Below are 25,757 nucleotides of genomic sequence, written 5' to 3'. Positions count from 1 at the left end.
TATCAATATTGATTTTGTACGTGTCACCGCAAGTCATAATGTCGATAAACATGTAATGATTCTACTTGCGCGGTTTTATAAATCGCATTTACTTAACAGAAAGTAGTACGAGAAGCCTGTTAGCGGCACCGTCAGTTTCGTCTTCACGGTTGTTTATGTCGTTGCATTACGAGGCTATGACCTTTCCATCTCTGGAAGTTAATTTTGAAATATAATGGACAGTATATGATAGCCAAATTTTAAATATAGTATGAAAACTGTCATGCCCGGCTCGTCCGATCCTCCTGTGTGCCACGCCCCCTGATTACCCTCGTATGTGCCACACCCCCTGATTATCCACGTGTGCCTCCCCGATCTTGCCCAGCTGTGTCTGATTATTTTCGCCCAGTCTTGTCTATTTCAGTCCGTGTCTTGCCCTGGTTTTTGTCCGTCATTGATGTTAATTGATGTCAGTGCCAGTGTTCCGTGCCGTTTTTCCCCGATTCTTTAATAAATCCCCGACTTTCGCCTCCTTGCCTGCTTCCTGCCCGCTTGCCTGCCCGTCGCACACCGCGAACCTGACAAAAACATACACAGCTGCATCTAGATGATGTGTTGTCCATTCAGGTTGCCAGAACTTTGGGAGACCAGGCTCTCCAGATTTCAGAATGTATTTTATTTGGTGTTTAGAACACAAGGAAAGTGATACATCATTCAGGTTAATCAGTTAAGTAAAGTTATTGTAATACTTTTGTCAAATAGTACTAATCAAACTAGACTCACTAGAAATAATTTAATTTATAATTTAATTGACACTTTTTATTGATCCCCGTAGGGAAATTGAGAAATTTTAACTTTAAAACTTTAAAAAGTGAATCAAGTGATATTAAAAACAAACATAACAACTGGAAACGGCTGAAAACATGATGTTCTGAATACTGAATTTTTGTCTAGCCGATATATATTAACCATAATTTGACAGGACATTTGAAAATTGGCTGCTCTTTCTCTGTACTTTGCTGTAGGCTTTCAGTGGCTGAATTCAGTCCTCTGAATGGGAATCTGGCTTTTTCTGAGGACTATCACAGGGTGAAGGTGCAGTAATGCAAGAGGCTGTATCGTCAGAAGTTCTTCTCAAGCTGTCAGGTCGTGGCGGAACAAGAGTTCACAGGTGGCACACGCTACTGGCATGTGGATTCCACTAACGGCGTGGGCTGGGCCATTGGTGTGGCGTACTCCGGCCTGGGCCGCGATGACCGTTTGGGGCGCACTGCTGCCCCCTGGTGTCTGGAGTGGACCAGCCGAAGGCTGAGCTACTGGCACAACAATACAAAGCAGCATCTGGACCGGGCCCATCCCAGCAGAATCACAGTCTCGCTTGACATGGATAACGGACAGCTGTCCTTCTACAGCACGCATGACAGTGGTCCCGTGATGCTGCACAGTGTCTCAGTCCATTTCCAGGAACCAGTGAGACCTACCTTCTGGTTGTATGGGTTACAGCGTGGAAACTGCCTGGCTTTCACTGGACCTTAGGTAAACGTGGTGTCAAGGAAAAACTAGATAAAAAGTATTTAGTAGTGGTGAAACTATGTTCTGATTAAGAGATGGCATTAAATGGCATTTGGTAGCTATTACAATCATACTCGCCTACACATTGTCAATATAGTTATTTTATAAAAGGAGTTATTTAGTCAGCAGCCGTATCGCTTTCTGTTCAGACCAGCTAATTAACCTGAAGCTAAGCAGGTTTGGGCCTGGCCAGTGGGTCGCAGGTGTAAGAGATGTTGGTGTGGCTTAGAGGATAGCCCATCCTGTGGTCTGTGTGGATGCCAATGCCACAGTAAGTGGCAGGGACTCTGTGCTGTGAAAATGATGCCGTCCTTCAGATGTGATGTAGAATCGAAGTCCCGATTCCCTGAGGTCATAAAGGATCCTCTGGCATCTTGTGAGCGAGCAGGTGTGGTAGCCCCACGTCTTGCCTAAATTTGCCAGTTGTGGTCCTTTCGCATCTGGCCTCCAATAATCATATATATCTAACTGATGAATTCTCTCCTGTCACCTTAGCACGCAACCATTGTGAATGAAAAAAACAGAATAATAATTACAATAACTTTATTACAGTCTTCATATGAAGCCTTTAAAAGTACTATTACATTCACAAAACCTCTCAAAAAATCACAATCTTTCCACATGGCAATACAAAACGCAAACCGAACAAAAAATTAATTAATGTGCCCTTTTACTTCAAATGTACTCAAGCAGGATTATTTCAGTCTGTCTGTCTACTACAGGATTATATTTTCAATGTAAACACTGTAAAGTTTTTTAAAGACACGCACTACAAATATAAATGTAACATAATCCAAATGCAAAGTACGGCAGATTTAATCCTGATTTTAGGAGAACCAGTCCGAGGGGAAAAAGTGGAAGTGTGGATGTAACCATGGATACGCAGGATCAGCTGTCTATCTGCATAAGTGAGGGCAAGGCGGAGATGTCTCTTAGTATACAATGTGCTATATCCCATCTGAAGGCAGGGGGCGCAATATCCATGTGAACCTATGCAGACCATCAAATGCACAGAGTGACTAAGATGGTAAAAAATACAATTCTAATTAAGTCCATTTATCCACCATCATTTTTAGTTTCTTCAGATATGTTAATTAACCTGCAATGTTAATTTAATGCTGCAGCAGGCTCTTCATATAAAAGGCAGCTCTGCAGTGTTTATATTCTACCTATAATAATTTCATAATTTACGTGGCAAAGAAAATGTCAAGAATATAGAGGAATGGTTTGTCACTGAATCGTGGTTTTTTCTTTCTTTCGATGTTGCATTGTTGCAGTTGGAGCTGAAGACGATAACCACAATCATTTGAAATATTGTTTTCTGTTTTTCCTTTTCTTAAAAGTAAAAAAAAAAATCATCGTGATAAATCCTCTATTTGCAATTTACACCAGTACATGTACTCGAATTGCTTCCCTTCACCGACCCCACCTTGCTCTCCATAGTTTGGGGGAGGGGGGGGGGGTCCACAGCGTAGAGTCAGGTAATGTGCAGCGCTCCTGGAGCTAGGGGGGTAATTAAGGGCCACAGATATGTGACTGGTCTGCCGAGGCTGAGGCTCAAACCGGTGATCTTCTGATCACAGAGACTTAGCCCACTGACCCTCTGCACGTATGAAAATTAATGGCTTTAATCTTAGATACGGTGCATTTGTAAAGGACAGGAGACAGAAGAGAGACCCACCTGATCTCGGTTTACCGCTCGGCACACTCAGAAGCGGCACGCTCCATGGTGTCGCACAGCGGGATTAATTCTGGGTCGGTGCCATTTGAAGCCGTTCTGTAACATTCATGGATGCCTTATGTTCTACTTACGGTGCTCATATTCATAATAGAAATCTGACCCTCATTTCGTGTATGTACTTGTCTGTAGGCCTACTTGCAATATTAATGTCCAAAATTAGGACCATTCAAACTGAGGCCCCCACCCCCCAAAGAGATTATATTACTTTTTCTATTCACGAAATAATCCAGACATACTTGGCATTAGGTATAGCCTATACCTGTCCTCGGTGTAGGTGTGAAAATGCTCTTGCTGAGCGCACATAAAGCTCCAGTGAATTATGTGAATGTTAATTTGATCAGTATTCAGTTAGGTTGTATTTTACTGATTCATTTAAAAAGAAGAATAAAATTATGTTTACAAAGATATTCCTTTCCTTTAGTATTTTGAGAAAAATGTGTGGATTTTGACAGGGATACCCGCTTTTTTGTACTACATGTTCAAAAGTATGCGTTTCCTGTTGTTTATTAATGAAGACATTTGAATATTGATTTTGTGCGTGTCTCTCCCGCTGGCGAGATTACAAAGGGTTATTGTATTTTCCTGTTTTTATAATACGCGTTTACCTAATAGCGCGCCGCTAACGCTTCGTTTTTGCGACGGAACTAGAAGAAGCCCGTCAGTGGCGCCGTCACTTTCGTTTTCGCGGCTGTTTGTATCTTTGCATTACAAGGCTATGGCGTTCGAGGAGTATGAAACCCTCAAGGTTTTAGCCAAACATCTGGAGTGTTGTATTTGCTTGAAAATCTTTCTAGATCCCGTGACATCGTTTTGCGGTAGACATAACTATTGCGAAAAATGTTTGACAACTCATCTTGGACGAAATGCGGAGAAAAAGTGCCCAGAGTGTAGGGAATCCTTTCGCTCGGATTACAAACCACAGAGAAATATTACACTTTGCAAAATTGTAGATGTTTTGGGCCGACAGGACTGGCAAGATATTTTATCAAAAAACGAACACAATGTGGTAAGTTTTTTTTACTTCTTCCACTTATGTTTTTATAATTCAATTAAATAGAGATATAGACAATAGATTAACTATACGTATATAGTTTTTTTAACATCTTAACGTCAATGCAAAGTAATGAAAACTGGTAAATAAGGTTGCCTGTCCAGAATAAGAATGTAGAAAACCGATGGGTGGAAGTTTCTCTTGGTCAGTAAGTTTAATGGACAGCGTAGGATAGCTGCAACATCTGCCACTAGAGGCGCTATATCGCTGCGCTATCGTGATGGTCGGAATTCGTCTTATCCTGAGATTCCTGATACTCTCATAATCACCATGACTCTAATTGAATATGTGAAAATGGAGCGACTGATTTTTGTATCTTTTCCTGATTAATTTTTGTTGTTGAAAAAAGTTTGCGTATGTTCTTGGATCCTCTGTAATTAACAGGTCTCCATATCCTTTTCATAGTCACGTATCTGCAGTGATGCACAAGAAACCAAGCTTGACGTCCCATTGGAATCAGTCCCCAGTGCTAGTCTGGTCCAGGACATAAAAGGCACACTGGATCCCACTGGCAGCACCTTCCCAGTGTACAGAGAACAGCCAGAAGGTACACTGTTGTGTTAGCATTATATTTTATATTTTCAGGTAATGAAACACTTCTCATTTCCCTCCAAAACGACGACTCGGCCGTCCTGTCCTGCCAAAACAGAAATCATAACCCCATGCTGACTGTAAGAGTTGCCCTTGAATTTAAACAGGACAGGGATTTAATCACGTGTCCAGTAGGTCATAGGTTTGAACTCTGTGGCCAGCATATTATTTCTGAGCCATTGTGCAAGACCCTTAACTTTAACTTCTTCAGGGGCATTGAATGCCAGCTATCCTGCTCTCTGATCCCAAGCTTTACACACTCTTATGTTGCTTTGGAGGAAAGTGTCAGTTAAATAAATGCATTTAAATTAATACATTTGCATGAGAATGTTATAACTATATTGCAAAGAACACAAGAAGACACTGTTATAAAGTAATATTCTATGAGTCATCATCGTATTTGCTGATGACGCAGTATTGAATATGGCATGACAAATTTTCAGAAAACAGTGCAGCAGTGACATTCAGCGAAGACCAGAATGTGTCTGAGATGCCTGAGGCTGCCGTGGGAGAGACAGCCCCGGTAGACATGTTTGCAGGATGTAAGTACTGATGCAAGTAGCATACTTCGGAAAGGAGCAGGGTGAAGGTGCTTCAGGGGAGATGTGAGGCTGGGAACAAGTACGTGAAGGGGAGAGTTCAGAAGCACTTATCTGATTCTTAAGGTATAGAGCAAGATGCACCTTTTTCAGTGTCCGTTTCGCCTGCTACTTCAATGACGAGGGTAACAAGTAGGACCTCCCAGGCCTATGGGTGGGTGGTCTGGCAATCCTACAAATAGGTTCCATGGGCATGGGTAAGTACTGGCAAGCTGGAGAGTCCCCCTCCGTAGATGGGGGGGGGGGGGACTAAAGATAATTTTGAGGGGGATTCAAACTTGTATTTTTGTATTTTCAATGTGTGGCAATGTGCCCCCCCCATTCTGTGCTCTAACTCCTGAATCCCATAGATACTGTAGTTTTTCTGTACTCTGTCCTCTAGGCTATGAGCGGCTGACATTCAGTCCTCTTCTTGGGCACGGGGATCTGGCATTCTTTGAGGGCAACCGCAGAGCAGAGGTGCGAGGACCCAGGAGGCAGGCTCAGGCACAGCAGCACCGCTTCTCAATCTGTCAGGTCATGGCGGAACAAGAGTTCACAGGTGGCACACGCTACTGGCATGTGGATTCCACTAACAGCGTGGGCTGGGCCATTGGTGTGGCGTACTCCGGCCTGGGCCGCGATGACCGTTTGGGGCGCACTGCTGCCTCCTGGTGTCTGGAGTGGACCAGCCGAAGGCTGAGCTACTGGCACAACAATACAAAGCAGCATCTGGACCGGGCCCATCCCAGCAGAATCACAGTCTGGCTTGACATGGATAACGGACAGCTGTCCTTCTACAGCACGCATGACAGTGGTCCCGTGATGCTGCACAGTGTCTCAGTCCATTTCCAGGAACCAGTGAGGCCTACCTTCTGGTTGTATGGGTTACAGCGTGGAAACTGCCTGGCTTTCACTGGACCTTAGGTAAACGTGGTGTCAAGGAAAAACTAGATTAAAAGGTACATAGGCTGATGACACTGTATGTTGTAATTAAGCGATACCATCAAATGGTATTCATTTGACAACTATAACAGTCATATTATAATACATACTACCAGTGTAATCATATTATAAAACAATGGGTAAAACTACATGTTTGCTGTGGTCACTGTCTTCATTTCAAATCAAATCATCAAAGTTTATTTAAATTCACAACAGTACAGTTTACAGCAGTAAATGCAGGTAATGAAATGAGATCACATGTGGAGTCAGGATGTATTGTGTTAACTTTTGTAAATGTCCAGTACTAAGATAATTTTGAGGGGGATTCAAACTTGTATTTTTGTATTTTCAATGTGTGGCAATGTGCCCCCCCCATTCTGTGCTCTAACTCCTGAATCCCATAGATACTGTAGTTTTTCTGTACTCTGTCCTCTAGGCTATGAGCGGCTGACATTCAGTCCTCTTCTTGGGCACGGGGATCTGGCATTCTTTGAGGGCAACCGCAGAGCAGAGGTGCGAGGACCCAGGAGGCAGGCTCAGGCACAGCAGCACCGCTTCTCAATCTGTCAGGTCATGGCGGAACAAGAGTTCACAGGTGGCACACGCTACTGGCATGTGGATTCCACTAACAGCGTGGGCTGGGCCATTGGTGTGGCGTACTCCGGCCTGGGCCGCGATGACCGTTTGGGGCGCACTGCTGCCTCCTGGTGTCTGGAGTGGACCAGCCGAAGGCTGAGCTACTGGCACAACAATACAAAGCAGCATCTGGACCGGGCCCATCCCAGCAGAATCACAGTCTGGCTTGACATGGATAACGGACAGCTGTCCTTCTACAGCACGCATGACAGTGGTCCCGTGATGCTGCACAGTGTCTCAGTCCATTTCCAGGAACCAGTGAGGCCTACCTTCTGGTTGTATGGGTTACAGCGTGGAAACTGCCTGGCTTTCACTGGACCTTAGGTAAACGTGGTGTCAAGGAAAAACTAGATTAAAAGGTACATAGGCTGATGACACTGTATGTTGTAATTAAGCGATACCATCAAATGGTATTCATTTGACAACTATAACAGTCATATTATAATACATACTACCAGTGTAATCATATTATAAAACAATGGGTAAAACTACATGTTTGCTGTGGTCACTGTCTTCATTTCAAATCAAATCATCAAAGTTTATTTAAATTCACAACAGTACAGTTTACAGCAGTAAATGCAGGTAATGAAATGAGATCACATGTGGAGTCAGGATGTATTGTGTTAACTTTTGTAAATGTCCAGTACTCTAGTTAAAACTTGCAGAAGATGATTGAACCATAAAAGAGCCCGTTTTTAGCTTTAACCTATTATAAGTACGTTTGTCCTACCAGTACTCTGTGTGTAATTAGTTTTATTTAAGCATTAAACATCATATCATGCTTTGGTCATATGTGAAAGTTTTAGGTAGGATTACCATGCCGAGATCTTAGTGATGGTTGGGGCACTTTGCCCAAAACTTAACTGACGAAAACTGCTCAGTTGACTAATTCTGGTGTGGATATCTAACAGAATCACCAATTAGGGGAACACATACTCTTACGCTGTGATGGCTGTACATTATTTCGAGCTGGCAAGGAAAAAAGAAATGAATCAGTTAACTGCAAAATGTCAGTCCAGGACTTGATCAGGTGGTGTTGTTCAGTATAGTACATTAAGAAATAAGTCTTGGTGTTAATGGCTGTACTCTAAAATCACATCGACGTTTTAGGGCGACAGAGATAATTTGGTTATTTCAGGGAAAACGGGAAAGGAAAGAAGGCAACAAGAGTGAATTTTTGCATTTAGTCAAACAATTCAGTAGGTTGTTTTCAATCTCGTGTTTTTAATTCAATAAATTGTACCGTTAATTGAATTTCTAATAATTTATGTAGAGTTCAATTGTTCTCCCCATGTGACGTGGGTTTTCTCCGGGTACTCCCACAGTCCAAAGATATGTATCAACAACTCAAAAGAAGGCTCCAATGACTGGAATGTCGTCGCCTGTTTATTTCACAACTAAATTACAATCCATATATGTTGAGCCACACCCTGCCCCTGTCCTTGAGACAGTTTGTGCAAAAAGCTATGGCTCCAGTAAAACAGAACACAATTGATGAGGAATTGGCTAAAATGATTGCACGTGATTTGCAACCATAGTAATTCATTTCACTAATAATTTGGCTAATCACTAATTATTTTTCGTAATAAATTCATTTAAGCACCAAATAAAATCTGAAGAGCCGCTTGGGAGCCGAAAGAGCCGGCTCTTTTAAGTGAGCCGAGCCATAAGAGCCGGCTCTCTTAAAAGAGTCGGAATTCCCATCACTACCAGCTTCACATCGGCTGTTTCGCGCACTCCGTATGGCTTGGAAAAGTTTGTCCCTTCGCGCTTCCCTTCCATACACGTGGGGTCAGTGGGAGGCGGCGCGAGCGCGTATCGCCAAGCGGGGAGGTACCGCCCGATGTCAAAACATGACAACCTTACACGCTGTAACCCATGTCGCCGCCAAGAGCGCATAGTGTAACGTATACCTGAGTTAGCATCGTAATAAGTAACTTTGTAAGTCGTAAAATCGGCATATTATTACGATAAGTTTATATTACAAAAATAAAACAACCGTAAAAGGCGCCAACACTTTATTGTCGCCGTGTAGAGGAAGTGACCTCCGCACGCCTTAGTTTTTTTTTTTTAGCCGGCTAAATACTAGCTGGGCTAAACCCCTGCACCGCATGACAGTCCTAGATGACATTGAGTAAACGGACTTGGGCTTTTTAATCTGCATATAACACCTACCTGGGGACAATGAGGAAGGACGTCAGGATATTACTTGTGGGAGAACGTAAGTTAATGTTGTAGCATGAAGTTTCAGGAAAATGTCTTAGCTAGTCAGTGAACACACTCGCTGTGTGATGCTGATCATGTATCATGCTAACCGGCTAGCCGGATGTCCCTGGACGTTAGCTGCATCTAAGCCTGGCAGTGAGATACATAATGTATTAGAGTCAGCCTAGTAGTCTAGCAGATTCGTGCGGATCACGTTATTTGCTGGCCAGTACAATGTTAAACATATTAACTTTTTAATTAGCAAGTTAGCTGGCTATGAAAGGTACCATAAAGTAGTTTCCCTGGATAATTACATCTCTGCGGGTCACTAGTCCTAAATGACTGCCGGACCACCGCGGATCGCGAGTGTTTTACAACACTGTTAGATTAACAGCACGTTTCAGATGTTAAACTGCTGTGTAAGTCGCTACATGTTTCCAGTCTGGACAAATATGTATGCTATGCTGGGTGCAATGAGTAGGGGGTGAAACGATCAACCATCACGTAATAATTCTGATGTGCCTTTTGGATGAGTTTAACTAGTTAACCTTCCAAGTGACTTTGTGCATTTAATCGTCACATTATACGAAGAACAACAGTCGTTACATGGATGAAAATGGGTAGAATAATCATAGTTTTTAAACACAGATGAAACTATATTAGAAAGAGTATTATACGGTTACCGTGACCTGCCAGTGTTTGCGGTTGTCATCCGGTGGGTGTAGTTAAACATTTGAAATGTAATCATACTTGTAGATACCGCCTCTGCCTTTTTTACGCTGAGATTTTCTTGTCTCACAGTTGGTGAAGCTGGAACTATTTTTGTCTTCAGTGCTTTGGTGCCAGTGCTAAGTGGCCTACATATTTTTCTGCTGAAAAAAATAATAAATTGGCCTTACAGTCCTGTAGTCAGATGTTGCATGCTTGCATGAAGCAAAATCAGTCTATGATTATTTGAGTCAACATTTAGCTCTTATGGCTAAGCCAGGGTTTTAATTATCAATTTCTTGATATAGATACCAAAAAACAGAACTTGTTTTTAGGCTTTAATAAACTTCTAATGTTTTATTATATCAGTGGTATTTAGCGAGGCCCTTAACCCCAATTTCTCTTTGCATCACTTTAGATAAGAGCTTATGATAAGTAAATAGATGTAGCATAAATTGTGAGACATTCATTTATATTGTTAGACACGTTTTTGGAAGCCATTTTGAGAAAGGTTTCATCTTAAATTCCTGCTGTGGGCTGCAGCTCTTCTGCACTGGATCTGCACTGGATCTGCTCGATGTCCATATGACAGGCTGAGCGGGTGACTGCATACACCAGCTGTCCCACTGCTCCTGCAGGCGTGCAGCTGCTCTTCCAGTTTGTCGATGTGTCTTGCCAGGAGGCCGTTGCGAGTGCCCCTGTGTCCCGGGCAGCTTCAGAGGTACAGCTGTAGCTGTTCAGCAGTGCAGTGCCTGTGATTTAAGCTGGACTCATTCTGTTTTAACAGCCAAAGTGGGGAAGACTTCCTTGATCATGTCACTGGTGAGCGAGGAGTTCCCAGATGAGGTATGAAGACTCAAACTTTCGTATTATCATCATCATCATCATCATTGGGGGCTTAGGAACCACAGGGGATGGGGTGGGATGTGTACCCCCCATATTTAATTTTGCTTCATTAATTCCTTTCAATAAATTGACCTTTGTATTTAAATTAAGTTCTGTCCTCCCAATATCAAACTCTTTCGTATACCTTTGTAGATGATGATTATTATTATTATTATTACTACTATGCAGTAGTAGCAGTATTATTATTATTATTTCCATCTGTTTTCCAACTGATTTTTCAGTACAGTGTCATGGGTTGTACCAGCGTAGGTCACCAGACAGGTGGCACCATGGATGGGATGTCAGTCTGTCTCAGTATGATATAGTTAAAAAGGTCACTGAGTCACCAGTTCATCTCACTGCATGTTTCTGGTCCCTGCAAACATGACGAGAACATGCAAGTTCTCAGCAGAGAGCACTGGAGCCTGGAAGCCAATCCCTGACTATACAAATGAGGCCACAGCACTGCCCACTGACAACTTATCTGGCATAATATCATCACTCAAGTTCTTTTATATTAACAGCAGTGTGCAGTTTTATTATTGCAGAGTTTTGGTTATTGAGAATGGACAGGCACAATCATTAAATTTGTCCCAAATGGTCAATACCCTGATGTTAGACACAGTATTTTTTTTATGCGGGGGAAAAAACCACAGCATTAAATGTGAATTTAATATAATTTTTAAAAATGGGTAGTGGTAATTTTGCTTGGAGGTCTCAAATGTTCACCTAGGTTTTCCTATCTTCATGGTCATTTCCTGTTTACACGTGATTCATTTCAAGAATGCATAAGATAACGCCACATTCTACGGTCGCGAGCTGGCAGATTCGAATGAATTCACTGTAGTGCAAACCTCTATATTAACTCGTGCTGTAATCATTTCTCCATGCTGCTTTGCTGTCGTACTTTATTGCTTCTTATAGGCGGAGTGCAGATCTCCCTGGCTGTTCCTTATTCGCTTTGGTTTCTGTTAAACAGGTTCCACTGCGTGCAGAAGAGATTACCATTCCCGCTGATGTCACACCGGAGAGAGTCCCCACTCACATAGTAGACTACTCAGGTACTGTCAGCTGCTGTCCTCACTTTTAACCCTGAATTAACAGCATGAAAATAGTGGCAGTAAAGTAACAGCCATTAAATCTGACTTATCCTCTGCAGAGGCAGAACAGTCCGATGAACAGTTGTTTCAAGAGATATCAAAGGTAAGATTGTTGCCATGACTACCACTTGTGTCTTCAGGCGTGGTTATGCTTTTATCTAATGGCCTTGCCTAGGTCTGTATATGAGACCAGGAGCCATCTGGTGCACATTCCCACAGTAATTAGTGTTACATTTCAGTTATTACCAGCTTAGCTGGAATGAAGAATGAAGATTAAGAAAATAACATGACCAATAACACATAAATGTTCCCTTAGCATGCATGTGTTTACATGGATGATGCTGATAGTCTGTTTTTATTGCAGGCTAATGTAATTTGCATAGTGTATTCTGTCAACAACAAGAAATCTATAGAGAAGGTAGGTGTAGCGCTTCTGGAACGTCATTGGCTGACAGTAGATTCACTGTAATCTTTAATTACAGTTATATAGTCTTGGCTCTTCGCCTGTGGTAAAGATTGTCTGCCGTTTGCTTCAGCCTGAATATCTCTACTGACGGTGTTTTACGTTTGCATTCCTGCAGGTGACAAGCCATTGGATTCCCCTCATAAATGACAGGACAGACAAGGATAGCAGGTGCGTGGCGTTGAGATCATCACATGGACGCTGTGAGGGTCCTGGGTTTGGGGCCTGTGCCCCTTTAAGGGCTGCATGGGACGCCTGTAAGAGGAGATTGTGGTCTGGGGGGGGGGTGTGCGGGGGTTGCTACGTGACTGCTATCATGGATACCTTAACCTAGACAGGATGTCAAAGGGCAGGACTAATGTGTACTTACTGTACATGTCAACATACGAAGCTGTTTGCCAGTGTGTTTTAATATGTGTGGGTAAAGTGCTATGATTCAGCCATGCTGGGAAGGGCACTTTAAACAAATGAAATTGATAAATTCAGTAGTGAGGCCAAGGTCAAGGTATGGAGAATGGCAGCCTTACTGTGGGAAGGAAATACTGGAGTCGTTTATACTGTATCTCTCAGTTGATGCCGTGCTTGAATTTATGAGCTCATAAACGTCTTGTGTTGGCATGAAGTTCCATTAGTCTTGACTTTGTGGTTAGTTCAATAATATCAAAAACAGACTCCTTAGTGTTGGACTGGCCTGTCCACTGTTTTGTGTCGTGCGTTTCTCCACACTGACTGCAAGCTTGCATTCAAAGTGGGCATAGAAAAAGGATGGATAGATGGAAGAGTCTCTAGAGCTCTTCTGGAAGATTTGTGGTGTCATGTTCCTTTGGGCTGACTGAAGGAGGAAGCTGTGGAGGATTTGTGTGGTGAGGTACGACTTGAGATGTTTTCATGCAGCAGCTCTGTGTGTCTGGAGACAGGGTGCCCCTGATCCTGGTGGGGAACAAGTCGGATCTGGTGGAGCACAGCAGCATGGAGACCATCCTGCCAATCATGAACCAGTACAGCGAGATCGAGACGTGCGTGGAGGTGGGTGTGTTTGTGTTTCTTTGGGGGGGGCATATGTTTGGGTATGTGTGTGCAGTCAGTGGCACCGGCACAGTCACTGCTCAACTTCGAGTCACGGCTTCAGGGTAACTTCAGGACATTTAGTAGAATCACATTAACACCGCAGTGCCAGGCAGACACACTCATGCACTGTCAGTGGGGATGATCAGCCGCGGGTGTTTCTGAGAGGCCGAAGAGATCCATGACACATTACCTGCTGTTTTGCCCTGGTCAACTTCGTTATTAGCCACTCTGTGTTTGCTTGCAGAATGATACCTATCTCTGTTTGTAGTGCTCTGCAAAGAACCTGAAGAACATCTCGGAGCTTTTCTACTACGCCCAGAAGGCCGTGCTACACCCAACAGGGCCGCTTTACTGTCCAGAGGAAAAGGAGGTGCGCACATTGCCAGTGTCGCAGTGACAGACATAATCCTGAAATCTCCTGCTCATTCCTCTAACTTGCATTGACTGTTTTTTGCATTGCTATGTATGCATAGTCTGAACCAATTGTAGGCTCTTGATTCAGTAATTATGGTGTCTTTCTAACAGGTTTTAGCAGTGACAGTTTCTGTAATTGCACATGGCTTTTTAACGTTTTATTATAATTTTTTATTATAATTAATTATTTTTGCATAATTGAAAGTCCTTTTGTGTGTGAGCATGGTAGCTGAACACATTCGTTTTTGGCAGATTAAGCCGTCTTGTGTCAAGGCCCTAACGCGCATCTTCAAAGTGTCTGATCTGGACAATGACGGCATCCTCAACGATAATGAGCTTAATTTTTTCCAGGTAAGGCAACTTTTTTTGACTAGGGAGTCGGAATGATATCCCTAAATTTAACAATCAAACGTCCTCAGTGCATTAAATTATTTTCAGTTATTTGTACACTGATAAATTATTGTAAATTCGCCTGGTCAATATGAATGGCATGTCATTTAAATTCACGTCAGTGGTTTAGTTGCTGTGTGGAGAATTAATGCAAAATATTGGGCATTTAATGCAGAGAAAAATATCTCCCATTTCATATCAGATCACTTATTTCTAATTATGGTCTTTTGGGCAGAACTACTGTAGATGTTCAGGTGTTATCCCGGTGTAGGGCGGGGTCCTGTGGTGTGCTGGTCAGCTGGGAGTCATTGTGTGTTTCGCAGAGGACATGTTTCAACACACCCTTGGCGCCACAAGCGCTGGAGGACGTGAAGAATGTGGTGAGGAAGAACATGACGGACGGAGTGCGTGATAATGGCCTCACGCTGAAAGGTGACTCCTCATAGAGACCAGCCCTTCCTCTATGCCTTTCAGTTCTTCATCACGATATTTACATTAGAATGCAGGTTCACTGATGACTGGACAAATTCATATTGTTCTCCGTTTGGGGATGTAGATACATGTGATTGGATGGACGTTTGTCTTGGGTTCCACTTAGACGCCATGGTGATGATGTTTTCCCTGCAGGCTTCCTGTTTCTTCACACGCTCTTCATCCAGAGGGGCAGACATGAGACGACCTGGACGGTTTTGCGGCGATTTGGCTACGACGATGATCTGGAGCTCACCCAGGACTATCTGTTCCCCCCGTGAGTCTTCCTGGCCCCTTTCGGCTGATTCAAACACTGGCATTCACCTCTGGTCTTACACGCCAAGCCCAAGCGATGCCGCAAGAACGGCTTGGGTGTTAATGATAAGATCATCATCTTCTCGTCTTTTCTGTGCAGCCTGATTTACCATCTTAGCGCTTGTGAGGGGTAACAATGCTCAGGGAGTGTTGCCTGGCACTTTGGGTGGAGGTGGCTGTAATGACATGGTGCTTGCAAGTGTCCTTGAAGTACACAGTCTTGTTCCATTAATTGGTTGATACCCAGCTGTTTATTTATTCATGTCTAACTGCCATGCTTGTTTTTTGACCCCTCAGGTTAAAAATACCCCTGGATTGTACTACTGAGCTCAACCACAATGCTTACCTATTCCTCCAGAGTGTCTTTGACAAACATGACAAGGTGACAATATCTGCCTTTTGGTCTGTATGCCTACATACCTGTCATCTTACTTGTAAGATTAAGTCTTCTTACCTTACGTTGACTTGGCAAAATCCCAGAAATGTATATCACTTCACTTTTGTAATCACTAGTCAAAAATCAGCAAGGACATTAGAATTAAATATAATTCTTTTTTTTTTGTCAGCGGCTCTTCCGAAACTGTTGGCCAGAGTTAGCATAAAATATAGGTGTAATTCACCTTTATCATTGCCATTTTTTTCTGAGTGCAGTTTATGGAAGGAATCTGGCACTAAATTCTCCTAAGGTATGTTCAGGGTGAAAGACCCGTCCAGCTGACAGTCCCCTCGTCTGTTACCTCAGTTATTGGTGGATGTACATTTGCTCACTGGACTGGCAGTGATTTTATTATAGATTGTCTCAATGAGTCATAGATTCCTAAAAATTACATAAGCACAATAAACACATTATTTAAATAACCTAAATATTCAAATTGACTTGTTTAACATAATGAAATTCACTTTGAAAGTCTGATTAGCCTGTCAGCCTTACTCTCAGCCTTACTCTCAGCCTTACTCTCAGCCTTACTCTCAGCCTTACTCTCACCTGGATCACTACAGCTCCCATTGATCCCGGTCGCAAAGATCCCAACCCAGTGTCCATTCCCTGCACTTCTCTAGCCTTCAAGGTGTCAGATTGGGAAACCTGATTTCTGTTCTTCTGGCTCTGTGCTTTGTATCCCAGGACAGGGACTGCGCCCTGTCCCCAGAAGAGCTGAAGGACCTTTTCAAAGTCTTCCCCTATATGCCATGGGGGCCAGACGTCAACACGACAGTGTGCACGAACGAGCAGGGCTGGATCACCTACCAGGGCTACCTGTCGCAGTGGACGTGAGTATGGCTCCAGCAGTCACCCGCAGGGGGGATGTTCAGAACATCACGCGTGTTCCCTGAGGTGGTGCTTCTTCACGCCAGAGCCGCTAAGGATGTGATGCAGCAGCGCCTCGTCTTCCACTCTCCTCCTCAGGCTGACGACGTACCTGGACGTGCAGCGATGCCTGGAGTACCTGGGTTACTTGGGTTTCTCCATCGTCTGTGAGCAGGAATCCCAGGCAGCTGCCATCACAGGTGGGGGGGGGGGGGGCTGTGTTGTCATGGTGATGAGAGAAATGAGTTTTCATTAAATGCTTTTTTTTTTTTTTAAATGCTTCTGCCTCCCTGCATTCTTCTGCTGGGTTACCTGTCAGTATCTCCCGTTCTATTCAAAGGCTGTTATTATTTATAAATTTGACAGTTAGTGCCTTAAGAACCAAAGTAACTTCCCAAAAATAGCTTTCCGATTTTTTTTTTTGTGCTCTGTGGTGGATTGTTCAATATTGACTAAATTTAGACTTCAGAGAGGCGGCAGTAGCAGAGATGGGGGTACAGAGCCCCTTTGGGACATAAATTAACTTCTAAACAGACACAATGTCACCTTCCTCTACGGAGGCGAATTTGCTTGACTCAGAGTCACCTGAGGAAGATCAGATTCCCTAATTAATATTTATGGGTGTTTGCAGCGCCTTGAGGCGTGCTTGTGTGAAATCTAAGAGCCGCTTTAGGTATGTCTGTGGCATTTAACCGAACAGCGCGTCCAATATCGCCCCCCTGTGTGCGAACACAGTCACACGCGACAAGAAGATAGACCTGCAGAAGAAGCAGACGCAACGCAACGTCTTCCGCTGCCATGTCTTCGGCGCCTCCGACAGTGGGAAAAGCGGCTTTCTCCAGGCCTTCCTAGGCAGGAACCTCCTGGTACGTTTCCCGCAGTTCTGGCCTGCTGTAGGACTGGACACAGTAGTGAGAGGCTCGGAGTATTTTAGGAAAGCTGGTGCAACAAGTACTTCTCCCACACATGTATTATCATGCTGCCTGTTCTCTGCTTCGTTTGTACTTTTCCTGTTAAAGTGTGGGATTGTTTTCCTCTCTCTTCCAGCGCCAGAAGACGATACGAGAAGATCACAGGTCCTATTATGCCATTAGCACTACGTACGTCTATGGACAGGAGAAGTACTTGCTGGTGAGATGGTCTATGTCTGTTCATGTTTCACTTTGAGAGCAGGAGCAGGTACTGGTCTAAGGAGAATTTGTATGAAGATGCTCATTCAGTTTAAGGTTCTTCTAGAATTTTGTCATTTCTCTTTATTTTAATAGTTTTGTTTTTTTCCTGATCTTGGAGGACTGTTTGTGGTTATTCCTTTTTTCATGTGCTCCCGCAGCTTCACGAGGTCATCCCGAACTCGGAATTCCTCTCGGACGCCGAACTCACCTGTGACGTTGTCTGCATGGTCTATGACGTCAGCAACCCCAACTCCTTTGAATACTGCGCTATGATCTTCAAAGTAGGTTTTCAGCCCTACTTAATGTTGGTCTTTAGCCTGGTCTTTTACTGTCGGGTTGGATTGGGTTGGTGGTTTTGTACACGCTGCAGTCGCACAGGTAGTGTGCTGTGTTTTCCTAGTATCAAGGCTGTCTGCACCAAAGCCGAAAACGGTGTAACACCCAAACTCGTGATAAACTCAACTGTAGCTGACTGTTACTTTGCGATGCTAATACTACTTGTATGATCCTGATTTTTTTTTCCGTAAATTAACGATTGTAAATTACATGTTTCTTTGGATTGAGGGACCTGCTTCTGAGTAACAAAATTAAAATGCACGTTGTGTGCAGCAGAGGTACTAGACCATTGATCTGGCGAGATGGGGCAGCTTTCTGAGAGCTCCTGTGGTGAGCCATCTCCTCCTGCCTCCTGTAGAAGTACTTCATGGACAGCAGGACGCCGTGCATGGTTGTCGCGGCCAAGTCGGACCTGCATGAGGCTAAGCAGTTCTACAGCGTGCCGCCGCTGGAGTTCTGCAAGAGGCACAAGATCCCATCACCGCAGGCCTTTACATGCAACACGGCCGAGGCCCCCAGCAAGGACATCTTCACCAAACTGACCACCATGGCCATGTACCCGTGAGTTCTGGCCTGCGGGCCTCTTTGCCTTCAGCGATCCTCCAGCCCCTCAGTCCTCCCAGAACCTCTTCATGGCGCTAGTGGTTTTCCCTCCCTCCCATCTTTGCATTTGCTTATCTGTCTATTAATCTGTCTGTTTGTCTGCCCCCCCTCTCTACTGTGTCTCGCCGTCTGTGTCCTTTCTGCAGTATTGTGGTGCATCTTGAGGCCTAGTTTTGCCTCCTTATGGTATGTTAGGTGTGCAGAGGCGGCTCTTAGTATGTTGGGTAGAGTAGGGTCATCATCGGCTCTAAGGTATGTTTCTGCTTTCTAATAAGGAAGCTCAGATGATCGTCAGCCATGTGTTGCCCATTCATTCTGGGCCTGACATAGAAAACACTACATATAAATGGCAGGTTAAATATGTAATGTTTTATCATTTAACAAAGTCAGCTCCCCCTTTTAATGTTCTCATTTGGAAAAGCTGCAATGCAAATCCAACATAAATAGTGAAAGTTGTGTATTTGCTTAGGCTGACGGAATGCTGTTTAAAAATAGGGAGAGCTGTTTATACTGCTGCTTGATATGCTGACCTTTTTCACATATTGGCTGTTTTTTTTAAAAGGGGAAAAAAAGAATTACGTTAGAAGTTTTGAAGGATGACTAAAAATAGATGATTAAGTCTTTGTGTCTGCGATGGGCTCACAGTCGGGCTGAGAAGGTCAGACTGCCGCGATTCTCTTTCATGGCTCAGCGGTGGTATCAGTCGTCAGCTGCAGAGCTGTAGGCAGAACAGGGGAGGGCAGTTGGTAGAGATTTTGGGTCCCCCTGAAAGCATGTCGTATTGGCCCCCAACCCAGACCAATCCAGCAATAGTTTGATTAGCTGATTTCCTGATTAGAAGAAAGATTCTGGGCAAAGAAAAATCCTTCATTTGCAGGCGTTGTTTGATTGGTGTTTAATTGATTCTCAGCTGGGAGAGGATTGTGGGATATATGGGTTCAAACATTCGTATTGCTTTGTGCCACCAGATAATGAGGAGATCAGACTGGGATGCTCATTTTGTTACTTTCATAAATACTCCTGTAGTATCACTCTATTCCGCAGTATTGGTCCTGAATTTGGTGCTTGTCAGTTACGGGAAGTGATTGTAAAATAACATATAAGTTAAATAGTATATCATACGAATGGTGAATATATGAAGGAGTATTCACTCTGAGGTGGAGTAATATGCCCTTTTTAAACCCCCGGCCCCCTCCTCCATTTTTTGTTTTGCTTCTTGAACTCTGCTTCGCTCTTGCCTTTGTTCACTCTCCGGGCTCAGGATGCCGGCAATGCCCCCGTTTCCTTCGAGCTGATGATGTCTTATGTTTCGTTTGACGTGTGGGCTTGGCAGGTAGGTGAACAATGATGAAGGATCTGTTGTGACATGTAATTCTGCATCGTCGCAGGAGGGTGGTTTTAGGACTGTGGTCAGTGGGAATTAGCGCGCACGTGTTTACCATTTGTGGGTAATGAGTGGGGTTACTGAGCTTAACTAGCAGCGGCTGAGCTGTGTAGTATCTATCTTTATACCCCATGGTGCATATTGGTCAAGTGATGGTGGGGGGGGGGGGGGGCGGGGGGGTCTGTTTGTGAAGGGTGGTCCTGACCTGCTCTTCCTGTGTATGTGTGTTTCCGCAGCCACGCCCGGTTACGCTGCATGTGCGCCTGCAACAGGTGCACCTTTTGCATCTGTCAGAACCTCCTCAACTCAGACTTGCTACAGTCTGTAAAGACCAAACTCTACACTGCTCTTCTCAACAGGTCCTTATTTCCTTCCAGCACCAGGGGGCGCTGTCCCACATTTCCCCCCCCCCCCCCCCCCATAGAGGAGGGCTTAGCAACATCTCTGTGCCTCGTGTACTGCTTCTCTCATTCACTTTCCTCCTTTTACTCTGTCATCCCCTCATTTTTCCACTGCATATTCACAGACCCCATCTGAACAGGATTCCAGGCCTCTCAATTGTATTTCATTCTGAGAAACACGACAAATTTAAGATCCGACATGCTGCTTTCCTGTGAAGTGTCTTACTTGCAGGCATTGTTGTCTTTTGTGGGTGCATATTTCTTAATAGCCTAGCACAGAAATTTGTATGAAATTTGTCTGTAAAAAATGACATTCTCAGGATGTATCCTAGTGCAGTCTCATCCCAACCCAGTCCTCGGAGAATCCCGGACAGTCCACGTTTTTGCTCCCTCCCAGCTCTCAGCCAATCAGGAACACCGAATACCTGGTACAGGTGCACTGGGAGTTGGGAGAGGAAGCAAAAACGCGGACTGTCTGAGGTTCCCCGAGGACTGGGTTGGGAAACACTGTCCTAGTGAGTGTCCATCATCGGCTCTCAGAGCAAGATAAATGCATCCATTTATGTATATAACTTTTTTAGTAATTTATTCCACATTGTTTTTCCATAAACATATACCCAAATGCACTGTTGGCAGCTCATCGCGTCCTTCATGATACCCTGAGCAGTGATTTTTCTCAGGTAGTGGCTGGTGGTGGTTCTGGCTGGACCCAAATGCTCATTTTTCACATGCATCCCCCTGTGACCCTCAGCCATCGCCTGCCTGTCCCTAACATGACGTCCTCCGTCAGATGGCCTATTAGCCTCCTCTCTCGTGAAGCCTTGAGGGATGAGCATTGCTTCTAGCTAACGAGCGCACAGCTCATGTCGAGATGCTGCAAGAAAGCCATGTCTCTCTCTGACTCTGATATTTACTGCATGAGTGGCTTATTTGTTTTTGTTCTTTGTTCACAATGTAGACAATTGGTGCATATGCAGTGTGGAAATGTACGCCAGTGCAGCCTCCCTTTTGAGGGGGGGGTTACCTTGTTGCCCTTCATTGTGGTTATGCCTCTATCTAGCTAACTTCAATTCTGAGAACCTTGGAAACCTCATAAAGTTGCAGCTTTCATCGGGCTTAGTGTGAAAAACAGACTCGTGTCTGATATTTGGCGTTTATTCATTTCTATGACCAGTAGATGCTTTGCCTCTATGACGTTTCCACGGTTTAGGTGTTTCAGCTCATCTGTTGTTCAAACCCACAAGGCTTAAGATGCTTGTGATTAAAACACTGTGAAATTAACCATGATGTTCAGCCTGGAGGAATTAATTGGTTTTCCCCAACGATTTTCTGATCTGTGCCTTCATTGTGGGTGTTTAGTTTTTGAAGCATTTATCAATGTAATTTTCTTCCAATTTATGAAATGCTTTATATCATTCAGCAAAGGAATTGAAATATTACTCACTAAATTGACTGCCTGAAATTACATGGGAGAGTTGTCTGAAATACTAAAATTGAGTTCTTTGAAATATAATTGTGCACTCTTTACATTCTAGCACCCAAGATCCTCTTGATGGTTTGAACATTTTTTTGTCGGATACTAAATTGCGCACATAAAAATGCAAAAGAGCCCATTCTTTATGTTGCTTTGTATTTTATTTAGTTTTGCGTGCCACCCCCTCACCAACGCAACTAAAAGTCCATGGTCATGTCTGTCTGCTGACCTGCTGCCCCTAACATGTCCCCTAGCCCCGTCTGCAGTGTCCTCCCTTATCTGTGCTGTCCCTCTCGTCTCCTTGGGGGTTAGTTCCACGTTCGCCCTGGGCAGATTCCGATCCCTATGGTCCCCACAGCCTGACCTCTGAGGTGTCCCGCATTCCTGTTGAGGTCCTGCTGCTGTCAGTACTGCTGAGGCTCCAGTAGGGCACTCTGAACCCCCGCCCCTGCACTGTCTTCATTTTTTCCCGGGTCTTGTGCAGACTTCACCCCTAGGATAGGACTCAGCAGCCTTCTCCACAGGCCACGGGCTGGATGGATGTGCTGGGTACGGCTGGCAGGCGGTGCTGTTGAGCGAGAGAGGATAGGGTATCGCAGCTAAAGCCTCAGTCGAAAGCAACACAGCTATGGGAGCTTTCGAAGCGATGTGCTGCTTCAGGGCTTTTTATTTTTGTCAGTGGCTGAATGATGGTCTGCCTTGAGCGGCATCTGGACAGTCGTTACAAGTGGATGGCGCCTGTGTGAAGAAGCTACAATAAACTTATTTTGAATTTGAGTACCTCAGCAGATTTATTTGGCAAAAACTAATAATGTTATAGAATAACAAAGCTTGTCTTTTGTTTCTCTGGTGCTTAGCATGTTCATTATTTTTTTTGTAGAATAATTTAACTTATTATTATTTAGAATATTTTTTCCCTTTAAGGCCCTGGTCCTGAATTCCAGTGCTGGATGGCCAGAATGCCACACAGTTTGCAGATTTCCCTGCTCAAAAACATCTTAATCTGCTAATTACCAGCTTAAGTAGCTGTTTAAGCAGGGAAATCTGCAAACTGTGTTGGATTCTGGTCCTGCAGGACCGGATTTGGGGAACTCTGCTTTAAGGCGTCCCGACTTGGGGTAGCCTCAGAATTGACGCTGTATCCTAAATCAACACCAGAGGGCGCTGTAGGCTCAGTATCCTATTTTACCTGCTAATGGGGCCCACAGTAAGTGTTCAGCACTGTAAACTCAAGGAGGGCGCTTTGCCGCTAGCCGATGATGATGAGATCAGATTCTTACCCTGCTTGACATCATCCATGCAAAAGAGGCCTCCTGTGAGAGGGGCCATCTGTTGACCTGCTGATGGCAGTATCAGAGGCTGGCTTTGCTAGGGGCTTGGTGCATCCCAGAAGAGATTGCAGCAGGGACGCCTAAACAGCACTGGGATGCATAATTGCCCCATAAATGCAAGGCCCAGACCCACCATGCAGACACAGATCTCACTGAATTAGCATGTTGCGGCCTTCAGCTTCCTCCCCTTGTCAGTCTGTTGTGTTAAACTAAAAGTGCGTCAGGCGTCGATCCATATAGGATTCTGCATATGTGATCCCGTCCGTCGCTCCCTCGTCCCCACCTGGATAATGCTGTGCTGCGTGTTCCGTCTCCCCATGGGTTTGTGCTGAGTGACGTTTGCACAATCGGGTCGCCGCACTCCCCCTAACCCCCCCTGCAGGCAGTCGTCACCTTTTTTCCCTGCAGCTCATGTGGTCGGGCGTAAGCTTCTTTTTTTTTTTGCTTTGCCACTTGCGTGCGCTTGAGCCTGTCTCGCTCCTGTGGCACTCTGTGGGGGCATCATCTGTTTTGTTTTGTGAGCTAGCAAGGTGGCCAGTTTGCTTTGGGGGGGGGGAGCTGGGGCACGGTGGCAGTTTTGACCAGTTTATTTGATGTAACTGGTTTGAACTGCGGCACATTGTGCTTAACACTCTTCTTCTTTTGTTTGTTTGTTTGTTTTGTTTGTTTGGTTCCTGTCCTGCCCTAAAATGTCGTGTCAGTGACGTATTTTTGTTTTGCCCCCTCTCTTCTCGGGACAGACACGTCACCCAGGCTGACCTGAAGAGCTCCAACTTCTGGCTCAGGGCCAGCATTGGGGCCACTGTGTTTGCAGTGCTGGGCTTCGCCATGTACAGAGTGCTCCTCAAGCAGCGGTGATTGGTCGCAGGGGAGCATGTGACGCTCTTTGGCCACTCCCTTCCTGCCAATAAGGAATCCCCCCGACCCCCAACCTAAGCCTGTGACCCCTTTGATGTAAAAGAATTAGCAGAGAATAGATTGTTTTATATTTACATAAATATGCGAGAGAAATGCAGACCGAGCTGCTGCTTCTGGTTTCTCTGGGATCTGTTTTCGCCTGAGATCATCCCTCCTCTCTGCTTAAAGGACCAGCGACGACCTAAAGACTCTTCCACCTCCGACAAGCCTCCTGGTTCCTCTTTACTCTTCACACCAGAATCAAAGGCCGTACAAATCAAAATACCTGCACGGTGGCAGAGTGCCCGCTCTGAAATGCGGATGATGCTGTATACCCTGTAAATAGTGTATATTTATAGAGCATACTGACAGTGGCCCCCGCAGATTCACCGCTAAAGAGCATAGCTGTAGAGTATGATAGCTATTCATGAGCTGCAATGGGAGATGCAGCATGTCACAAACACATTTTTCTGTATTGTTTGTATATGGGTCAATTTTTAATTTATTTGATTTTTTTTTAATCTACATTGCATGACACTGATACAGCTCAGTTATTATTATTTTTTGGTTTCCAGTATTACTACTATTGTTTAATTAACATTATTGTTATTATTATAATTTACAAACCTTCTGATCACATGTCTTCCACTGGGCCTTGCCTGTCTGTAATGCCCTTGTCACGATGCAGCCCCTGCTGGGAATCTCTTGTCCAGGCCTCTGCTTGTTGGCGCAGGCCTGTTCCTGCTCCTGCTCCCGTTCCTGCTCCCGTTCCTGCCCCTGCTCCTGCTCCTGTTCCAGCTCCTGCTCCTGCAGCTGGCCAGTGCGCCACTGTCTCCCACTGGATCTGACTGTGTCTAACTGATGCATCTCAAACCATCTGTCTGAATGCTTCACCGTTTTTTTTCCCCCGATTTCGTTTCCGATTTGCTTCCGTTCTGACGTTGACGTGTCAAAGACTGACGACTGGCCTCCGCAGGATCTAATGTACGCCAGCGAACCCAACGCCTTCACCACCTGGCTGTGTCTGACATTCACCACATTTACAATAAATAATTGTATGGAAACACCGTCTGCCTTGTGGTTTATTTAAAGTTCGTCTGTGATTCTCAAAAACCGTGAGCGTTCATTAATTTTGAAGGCGGACCACCTAGCTGTGTTTTTTTTTTCAGAAACTGGAAATGTGCATATATATTTCATTTACATTTCATGGTTGTATTAAAATAGATGTCCTTCGTGTGCCTCAGATCTTCTGTTTATAGAGTCTTTGTGCACGTCTGCCATGTGTTTGTTCCATATTTATAGTCGGCATGAGCCGGGCATGCATAATTTTATTTACCTTTTTGAAGTATTATGTTTACTGTGAGTTTCCTTAGCCTCTTGGCATGCTAGTGACACCATAATGAAAGGGCATTTTGCAGCATGCAGGAGCTGTGACCACTGACCCCAGGTAACCTCAGATTCCTGCTCCAGTGGCGTTTGCCCCCCCCGATTCTTCCCACAAATCCGTGATTCCCAGGTGACTTTCTGCTTAAGCTGTTTGTGAGTGCTGTTTGTGAGTGGCCCTGTGATGCACCAGCACGATGTAATGCCAACCTTCTGCTCTAAACAGGACGGGCATCATCCGAATTGTGCATAACGCTAATGGACACCCCCCATCCCCTGAGTTGAGCCCCCAGCAACATAATTCAGAATGGCTCTCAGGAGGTAAATTTCAGTTGGATTTGTCAGCCATCCCTGTTCT

General features: G+C 44.5%; 2 protein-coding genes across 4 annotated transcripts; both read left to right on the top strand.

Moving 5' to 3' along the window:
* The first annotated feature begins 3,737 nt into the window (after positions 1-3,737).
* On the top strand, positions 3,738-7,584 carry LOC125743065 (E3 ubiquitin/ISG15 ligase TRIM25). 2 transcript variants are annotated; one of them, XM_049015699.1, is made up of 4 exons: positions 3,738-4,298; positions 4,749-4,890; positions 5,378-5,476; positions 6,894-7,584. In XM_049015699.1, exons 1-4 carry the CDS (start codon positions 4,008-4,010, stop codon positions 7,415-7,417), a joined length of 1,056 nt encoding a protein of 351 aa, XP_048871656.1. In that variant the 5' UTR covers positions 3,738-4,007; the 3' UTR covers positions 7,418-7,584. The 2 variants fall into 2 exon arrangements, with proteins under 2 accessions (XP_048871656.1, XP_048871655.1); XM_049015698.1 differs by lacking the exon at positions 6,894-7,584 and adding an exon at positions 5,916-6,606 and having other exon boundaries at positions 3,740-4,298.
* A 1,318-nt stretch (positions 7,585-8,902) lies between these two features.
* Positions 8,903-25,080, top strand: rhot1b (ras homolog family member T1). Of its 2 annotated transcripts, XM_049015685.1 has the most exons (20): positions 8,903-9,314; positions 10,794-10,852; positions 11,871-11,952; positions 12,051-12,094; positions 12,356-12,409; positions 12,573-12,625; positions 13,372-13,480; positions 13,791-13,892; positions 14,189-14,287; positions 14,650-14,758; positions 14,954-15,074; positions 15,410-15,494; positions 16,236-16,381; positions 16,518-16,618; positions 17,154-17,284; positions 17,466-17,549; positions 17,749-17,871; positions 18,285-18,487; positions 20,150-20,272; positions 23,860-25,080. In XM_049015685.1, exons 1-20 carry the CDS (start codon positions 9,278-9,280, stop codon positions 23,975-23,977), a joined length of 1,983 nt encoding a protein of 660 aa, XP_048871642.1. In that variant the 5' UTR covers positions 8,903-9,277; the 3' UTR covers positions 23,978-25,080. The 2 variants fall into 2 exon arrangements, with proteins under 2 accessions (XP_048871642.1, XP_048871643.1); XM_049015686.1 differs by lacking the exon at positions 20,150-20,272 and having other exon boundaries at positions 8,904-9,314.
* The last annotated feature ends 677 nt before the right edge of the window (positions 25,081-25,757 follow it).

The sequence above is a fragment of the Brienomyrus brachyistius genome, chromosome 5 (genome assembly GCF_023856365.1).
Source record: "Brienomyrus brachyistius isolate T26 chromosome 5, BBRACH_0.4, whole genome shotgun sequence".
Lineage (NCBI taxonomy): Eukaryota > Metazoa > Chordata > Actinopteri > Osteoglossiformes > Mormyridae > Brienomyrus > Brienomyrus brachyistius.
The sequence above is the reverse complement of the archived record's forward strand: the minus strand, read 5'-3'. Positions and strand labels throughout refer to the sequence as shown.